The sequence below is a fragment of the Triturus cristatus genome, chromosome 6 (genome assembly GCF_964204655.1).
Source record: "Triturus cristatus chromosome 6, aTriCri1.1, whole genome shotgun sequence".
Classification (NCBI taxonomy): domain Eukaryota; kingdom Metazoa; phylum Chordata; class Amphibia; order Caudata; family Salamandridae; genus Triturus; species Triturus cristatus.
In genome coordinates, this window is record NC_140589.1 from 462,876,830 (window position 1) to 462,885,646 (window position 8,817).

At 52.6% G+C, this 8,817-nt stretch overlaps 1 protein-coding gene across 2 annotated transcripts in view; it reads right to left on the reverse strand.

The window, feature by feature from the left end:
• KHDRBS2 (KH RNA binding domain containing, signal transduction associated 2) overlaps positions 1-6,725 on the reverse strand; it is a 1,521,990-nt gene extending 1,515,265 nt beyond the window's left edge. For both annotated transcript variants that reach the window (XM_085609195.1, XM_085609194.1), the window contains exon 1: positions 6,451-6,725. In XM_085609195.1, the coding sequence (XP_085465321.1) occupies positions 6,451-6,541 (91 nt within the window). In that variant the 5' untranslated portion in view covers positions 6,542-6,725. The remainder of the gene's footprint in view (positions 1-6,450) is intronic.
• Positions 6,726-8,817: the final 2,092 nt, after the last annotated feature.

Below are 8,817 nucleotides of genomic sequence, written 5' to 3' on the forward strand. Positions count from 1 at the left end.
AGAACGAGAAGGTAAGATAAGCAAATCACCAAGTGAAGCCAAGAACACTAGGAGGCAACATCAAGGAAAGCAGAGCATCCAGGGAAGCAGACAACACTATGAGACAACACCAGGGTAAACAAAACACCAAGGGAAGCAGAGCACTAAGGGAAGCAGGAAACACAAGCAGACAGAACACCAAGGTAAAGAGAACGCCAAGGAAAAAAGAACACCAGTAGAAGCAGAGAAGACTTGGAATAGAAATACCGAGAGAAGTACAGCCCCAAGGGAGGCAAAGATTATTATGAGACAACCCACAAAGTTAAGAACACCAAAGGAGATAGTCAAAACGAGGAGACAAAATACCAAGGGGAAAAGAGAATGTTTGGTGACACTGAGTGAGCCAGAACACTAAAGAGGGAATGCCCGGAATGGAATCAGAACACAGTCAGAAGCAGACCACCCAGAAAAAAAGCAGCTAAGGAGAAATAGCAAAAGATAAAATTCACACAAGGCAACGCAGAAAGTGAACTGGGGCGACTTGGGAAGCAGAACCCTCAATGAAGCAGAGCATACTGAAGCAGGGGGCACAGAGATGAAGATCATGCAGGGAAGCAGATCCCACTGGGACGCAGCACCTCAAGGGAAGCAAGGCACATAATAAGACCTACAAGGCGAATAAACATTGTCCTACGTGTAGCAGAGAAATCAAGGAAGAAGAGCGAACAATTGGTAGAGCAGACAAGGTATCAAATCACCGGGGGAGGTGGAACACACAGAAATAGAGCACATGGGAATGCAGAGCAAACAGGGGACAGAGAAAGCAGAGATCCCAATTAGGTTGAACAGAAAGAAGAGCACACGGGAAGGAAGAGCAGATGGGACGGAGACTCCCCAGGGAGGCAAATCATTCGGGGAAGCAGAGCACACAGGAAGGAAGAAAAGACAGTGGAGAGTACCTAGGGACTAACACACTATCGAGCACGCAGGAATGATGAGCATAAAGGGTGGGGAGTATCCAGGGATGAACACACTATAGAGCACACAGGAAGGATGAGCAGACAGGGTGGAGAGTACCCCGGAAGTAATCCACTATGGAGCACACACGAAGGCAGAGCATACAGAATACACACGACAGAGCACAAAGAAGGAAGAGTGGGAAGGGTGGAGAGTACCCAGGGAGGAATGCACTATGGAGCACACAAGTAGGTAGTGCATGCAGGGTGCAGGGAATGCAGAGTATCGAGTTAGGGAGACAGATAACACTGAGAAGAAGAGCACACAGGAAGGAAGAGCAGACAAGGTGGAGAGTACCCAGGGAGGCAAGACATACACGGAAGTGGAAGAAACAGTAAGGAAGAGCAGACAAGGTGGAAAGTACCCTGGGAGGCAGAGCATACTGGGAAGTGGAGCACACAGGAAGGAGGAGCAGACAGGGTGGAGAGTACCCTGGGAGGCAGACCTTACAGGGAAGTGGAGCACAGGAAGGAAGAGCAGACAAGGTGGAGAGTACCCTGGGAGGCAGAGCATACAGGGAAGTGGAAGACACGGGAAGGAAGAGCAGACAGGGCGGGGAGTACCCAGGGAGGCAGAGCATACAGGGAAGTGGAGCACACAGGAAGGAAAAGCAGACAGGGTGGAGAGTACCCTGGGAGGCTGAGCATACAGGGAAGTGGAGCACACAGGAAGGAAGAGCAGACAGGGTGGAGAGTACCCTGGGAGGCTGAGCATACAGGGAAGTGGAGCACACAGGAAGGAAGAGCAGACAGGGTGGAGAGTACCCTGGGAGGCAGAGCACACAGGGAAGTGGAGCACACAGGAAGGAGGAGCAGACAGGGTGGAGAGTACCCTGGGAGGCAGACCTTACAGGGAAGTGGAGCACAGGAAGGAAGAGCAGACAAGGTGGAGAGTACCCTGGGAGGCAGAGCATACAGGGAAGTGGAAGACACGGGAAGGAAGAGCAGACAGGGCGGGGAGTACCCTGGGAGGCAGAGCATACAGGGAAGTGGAGCACACAGGAAGGAAGAGCAGACAGGGCGGGGAGTACCCTGGGAGGCTGAGCCCACATGGAAGTGGAGCACAGGAAGGAAGAGCAGACAGGGCGGGGAGTACCCTGGGAGGCTGAGCCCACATGGAAGTGGAGCACAGGAAGGAAGAGCAGACAGGGCGGGGAGTACCCTGGGAGGCTGAGCCCACATGGAAGTGGAGCACAGGAAGGAAGAGCAGACAGGGCGGGGAGTACCCTGGGAGGCTGAGCCCACATGGAAGTGGAACACTCCTGAAGGACGAGCAGACAGGGTGGCGAGTACCCAGGGAGGCAGAGCATACAGGGAAGTGGAGCACACAGGAAGGAAAAGCAGACAGGGTGGAGAGTACCCTGGGAGGCTGAGCATACAGGGAAGTGGAGCACACAGGAAGGAAGAGCAGACAGGGTGGAGAGTACCCTGGGAGGCAGAGCATACAGGGAAGTGGAGCACACAGGAAGGAAAAGCAGACAGGGTGGAGAGTACCCTGGGAGGCTGAGCCCACATGGAAGTGGAGCACAGGAAGGAAGAGCAGACAGGGCGGGGAGTACCCTGGGAGGCTGAGCCCACATGGAAGTGGAACACTCCTGAAGGACGAGCAGACAGGGTGGCGAGTACCCAGGGAGGCAGAGCATACAGGGAAGTGGAGCACACAGGAAGGAAAAGCAGACAGGGTGGAGAGTACCCAGGGAGGCAGAGCATACAGGGAAGTGGAGCACACAGGAAGGAAAAGCAGACAGGGTGGAGAGTACCCTGGGAGGCTGAGCATACAGGGAAGTGGAGCACACAGGAAGGAAGAGCAGACAGGGTGGAGAGTACCCTGGGAGGCAGAGCATACAGGGAAGTGGAGCACACAGGAAGGAAGAGCAGACAGGGTGGAGAGTACCCTGGGAGGCTGAGCCCACATGGAAGTGGAGCACAGGAAGGAAGAGCAGACAGGGCGGGGAGTACCCTGGGAGGCAGAGCATACAGGGAAGTGGAAGACACGGGAAGGAAGAGCAGACAGGGCGGGGAGTACCCTGGGAGGCTGAGCCCACATGGAAGTGGAACACTCCTGAAGGACGAGCAGACAGGGTGGCGAGTACCCAGGGAGGCAAGACATACATGGACGTGGAAGAAACAGTAAGGAAGAGCAGACAGGGTGGAAAGTACCCTGGGAGGCAGAGCATACAGGGAAGTGGAAGACACAGGAAGGGAGAGCAGGCAGAGTGGAGAGTACCCTGGGAGGCTGAGCCCACATGGAAGTGGAGCGCTCCTAAAGGACGAGCAGACAGGTTGGAGAGTACCCAGGGAGGCAAGACATACATGGAAGCGGAGCCCACAGGAAAGCACACCAGACAGGCTGAAGAGAAGCCGGGGAATCACGGCACACAAGACACAGCAAACAAGAAGGAAGAGCGGACAGGGTGCAGAGTACCAAACGAGGGTGAGCCTGGAAAGCAGAGCATACGATTGGAGTGGCCAGGGGTGCACAGTCAGCATACACGACGGAGCGCACAGGGAGACGAAGCACATGGAGAAATCAGAACACAGCGCGGAATAGAGCCCACTGAGACGCACAGTCCACTGGGAAACACGGGACACTGCGAAGTATGCGCTCAGTCTGTTTGAGTTTGAACTGCGAGAGCGCGTGATTTCTCGTGTTCTTTAACTTAATTTACACATTCACCTACATTCTGCCTGTACGGCGTCACCGGGTCCGCGATAACCAAATAGGGGTGGGTTTGGTAATTTCTGGTCGGTAGATAAATCACAGCTGCTTCCTTATCGACACCAGAGGTGCTACTCAAGGAAGCAGAATATGTATTCATTCTAAATATGAGGGCAGAAGTGCAGGGTTGGTTGTGTCACTATGTACAAGTGGATTGGATTAGAGTAACTAAGAGATCCCGGAATCTCAAAACATGATGTGCGTCGGATGTTCGAACCCTGGGCCATACTCAAGAGGTCGGGAACATACTCATGTAATGTGTTAATTTGCACCACGTATCATTTTTAAAATACGTGTTTTGCTTTTAGGAGGGCACCCGTGTGTGGCATCCCTGCTGATGAAGAGATGCGCTGTACAGCAACATCTCCTTCTTGAACCAGCACTCACCGTGCCCTGCACTTCCGAGCAGACGCACAGTCGCCCACCTGCGCCGAGGCCCGCTACAGTCATGGTGAAATGCGGAGCTTTCTCTTTAGAAGTGTATACACTGCCAGAGTGCTCTCGCCAATAATAGACATCTCAATAGAAATAGGGCATTATAGCCTCTTTACTGCAGCTTAGGCGTGCTTGCCTCCGTGGTATCCCAACTGATGTCCACTGAAGGGCTCATATGTGTGGATAAAATAAATAATTGCAAACGCACACTGAGCATTTTGTTTCTCTTTTCAACTCCAACATGGCTCCAGAGTTAACTGATATATTTCGAAACCCATCCTCACTCAGGTGCTGTTTTACACGATAATAATAGGGAATAAGAAAGCAGGACGTTATTGTTCTCGCACTCGGCTCTATTTTTGTTGCCTAAACTTTCCATTTCTTTTGGTAGAATGAGGGGTTTGTGATATCTTGTTCCTGGGACCTTTTAATGTGCTTGTCCTAACTAGTTACACGAAGCACATATCGCCCTCTGCTGGAAGGAAATCGCAATGCCTCCTGCAAGACTGCTGTTTGCGTGAACCATAGTGAGACTTAATGATGGTTAGTGCTGGGCCGGGTGTAAAGTTCTGTGCTTGTCTGTGGTGCATGCGGGTAAGAGATTGTATTTAAATACATAGCTTGCTATGTATTGCTCGTTCGGTGACCGAAACTAAGTACACTATATGGTAACAGCGTGCATGCATGCAAGTGCATAATTTGTGGTACAGCAAAATGTGTTAAAATTCAATCCTAGGGTAAATAAAAAGCACCACAAGTTCATGAAGACGCTCACAGCGAAGCAAAGAATGTAACATTTAGAACAAAGTGGTACCTGAAAATGTCTCCGACGACACCACAGATCGGGATAATCTTCGACGCAAAGGGGCTATTTACAAGCCGCCGGTGCGTCACTTTTATTACAGAGAAAAGCGATATATCGGCGGCGTAAGGGGCTTGTTAATAAGCCCCAAGATCTTTAAAAGCTCCACCTTTTACTATATGGCATATTCTTATTCACCACGGTTCAAACCTGGTGGCATTCATTTCAAGGTTTTTCACACTTTTACTAGTGTTTGCATGGCCTCTTTGCCCCATGTTCACCTGTGCAAGGGAATGTGGGGCCCCCATGGTCAGTCATCGTTTCTCGCCTTTACTAGCGGTGCCCTATTCTTTTCTACCTACAGTTTATTTAGGAAGGGATTACCTATACATGCACGCTTGGGCCTGCGTGATATAAATCCACGCGCGCTTATCACGGGCACGATCGCCCGAGGGTGGTGATGTCTGAGTAGGGACCAACGTTTCCATGATGTAAACAATCAGGCCTCGATTCATTGACGCACACAAACTGCCAAATAAATGACTCACCTGAACAAAGAAAGCAAACAGAGAGCCGAGGAACAACCGAGTACTCTTGTCTAGTGAGTTGCATAAGCAAAACAGGCACCGGATTGCGTTTGATTTCGAAATATTATTTCAATTACGTTAACATGCATGGGGCCCCTGATCACGGCCCTGAGACAATCACCTGACAGGCAGCATAAGCCGAGAAGGCACCGGGAGAAGCGCAACGCTCTGGCGTCATAACCGGCATTGACAGGAGCGGAATGCACGTGGGAGCCTTCCACGAAGACACCCTGGTCCCTCTGAAGACACGGATGTCGTCAGTAGTTAGTTAGATTAGGTATTGACGGAAACCCGTCGAGTGATGTCAGTTTAACTAACTATTCACCAACACCACCACCATTCGTGGCTGGGAATTGGAAACTGACTTTTTGTATGTTTAGGACGCCAAATAAGTTATTAGCTGGAGTTGCCCCGCCCATTTACCCCTATCACTTATCACAATACGGGCCCAGACAAAATATTGCATCAACTAATTCTGATGAGTAAACCTAGCCAGGTGAGTCACAGACAGCCTTCGCTTGGATAACATAAATATCAGTTAATGGGAGGTAGATAGGTCTGCGTATTCCAAATTCGTTTGTGGAGAACACTATTGGCCCAGAACCCCGCTTAAAATGAGCGAGAACGAAATGTATGAGCGAGAAGTCATTAAAACCGCATAAAGCTGAGCGCAGCATTGTTGTTGAAACGGTCAGAGTTCGACCACAAAGTGCTGGACATGTTTCACGTGTCTGGACTAGTGAATCAGCGCCCTGCGTGTTGCCGCGGAGGACGCCTTCGTACCTGGCCTGCCTACGTTGCACATGCACACCTCACTTACAGCGCATACCCTGCCCTTCTCGAGGATGCCGTGACTTCTGTTGTGTGTAATAAGGGGGAGGGGTGCAATGTGCAGGGACATGCTTGGCTTACCCTCAGTCAGGAGGCGCATGGCGTGCACGAACGAGGGGTCCAGGCTCTCCTTCTCTGCCATCAACTCCGGCAGATATTTTCCCTGTTCCATTGTGCTGCTCAGACTTTGAAGTGACCGCCTGGGAAGGGAAACAAGGGGCTTGTGGTTTGCAGCGAGATCCGAGCAGGGGTTCCTCTTCTAGATACGCAGTCCTCCTGCTCCCATGCGGTTGGAGGGATGAACTTTAGCGCGGCGTCTGCCAGCCCTCCGAAGCGCAGCCTCCCAATAAAAAATATTCTTTCCCCACCAGCCTCAATCTCTTCAAGCTCCAGATTTACACCGGCAGCCTTAACTAGAAAGGTGGAAACGGGCGAGCTCCTCCCACGGCCCGCGGGATTGGCGGATGAGCATTGAGGTGCGAAGCATATGGAGCAGCCCATTGGCTACCCGGCTCTGTCAGGTCTCCTGGCTGACAAGAAATGTAGTCAGTGCCCACTTTCACGAGCTGTGAGCTGTTCGAGGTGCTGAAACAAGCATCCTCTGATAGAGCCGCCTGACTGCGCATCCTGAGAACCCACGCAACAGCTGGAGATCTGGGCACAAGAGGAGGCCTCCTCAAGAGTGCGCGTCCACTGATAACAGACAGGCTTCCCTTTATGAACTGTCCGACGTGGCGAAACACGCATCCTCTAGCAGAGCCGTCCGATAGCACTCATCCTGATTACCTAGGGAACCAGACCTATTGGGAGTGCGCACTCAGCCGGCTTTCTCTCACGAGCTGCGTGCATCTTTAAGTACAGGCGTCTGATAGCGCGCGATCTGACAGCAAGCGCATACAGACAACAAGTGCAACGATTAGAAATTTGGGGAAAGGAGGCTCCCCTTACGACCATGCACTGATCAAACAAAGTGTTCTCTTTCTCGAGCTGTAAGAGGTTATCTAACACGCACCCCACGCGGAGACTCATAGTGCCAATATCGGCAACAGTTATCACAACACACATAAGTACATAAATAAAACACACGACACTGAATGTAAGTGGAGAAATATTGCTGCAGGTTTATTAGCATAATAAATATGCAAACACGGTGGGTTATCTTACGGGCGATCCCAGGGCAGGCCAGCCCCATGCCGCCTGCCCGTCTGATAAGCCTAGAGTCACCATGGCAACGCCACTTGGTGTCTACCAAATGTTGGGAGGGTCCCCCCCCTCCCATCCGTGGACCTCCAGTCCACATGCTTCACACGCCCCCCCGTGATGGGTGGGCGGAGCATACATGGCAGCCCCCGGTTGCTCAGACCCACAACCGCCTGTCGGTTATCGGGGCGCCGTAGGTCTTCCAGTGGACACGCTAAAGATCCCTGGGTATCCTGGCTTAGCACCACACGGTGCTGCTGCATGCTATACCCCTTGGTATGTGCAGACCCTGGATCGCCCTGTAACTCCTCCTGCAACACAAAGTGAAAATTGTTAGAAAAACCTGCCCCCCCCTTTGTCCCTCCGGATGCCGGGTAAGCGGATGGGCGGGCAAGGCGAACGAGCGGACAAGAGGGCGAGGAGGGGGCGGGGACAGCATATGTACCCCCCTTTGCTCCTCCCCGCCGGAAGCAGCTACCTGTCTGGGGTCTCCCTTGGTCAAACCCAGGGACACGACCTCCCACCCCTGTGCCTTCCTGTGGCACTAAGGCGGCCGCCCTCAAGGGGGCGGGCCGCTGCGCAACCCCCCCCCCGGGCAGCCTTACATAGTGCCAATATCGGCAACAGTTATCACAACACACATAAGTACATAAATAAAACACACGACACTGAATGTAAGTGGAGAAATATTGCTGCAGGTTTATTAGCATAATAAATATGCAAACACGGTGGGTTATCTTACGGGCGATCCCAGGGCAGGCCAGCCCCATGCCGCCTGCCCGTCTGATAAGCCTAGAGTCACCATGGCAACGCCACTTGGTGTCTACCAAATGTTGGGAGGGTCCCCCCCCTCCCATCCGTGGACCTCCAGTCCACATGCTTCACACGCCCCCCCGTGATGGGTGGGCGGAGCATACATGGCAGCCCCCGGTTGCTCAGACCCACAACCGCCTGTCGGTTATCGGGGCGCCGTAGGTCTTCCAGTGGACACGCTAAAGATCCCTGGGTATCCTGGCTTAGCACCACACGGTGCTGCTGCATGCTATACCCCTTGGTATGTGCAGACCCTGGATCGCCCTGTAACTCCTCCACAGCCTTGGGAGTGGCCACCGTCACTACCAGGGCCCCCCACCAAGGTAGACCTATGTACTTAAAACCTGCTGCAGCCAAAGTTTCCCCTAGGTCTAGTCGGAGAAATCCATACCTACACTAGAGGGGTGCCCTTCATCTCCCTCCAGGCACCCTGTG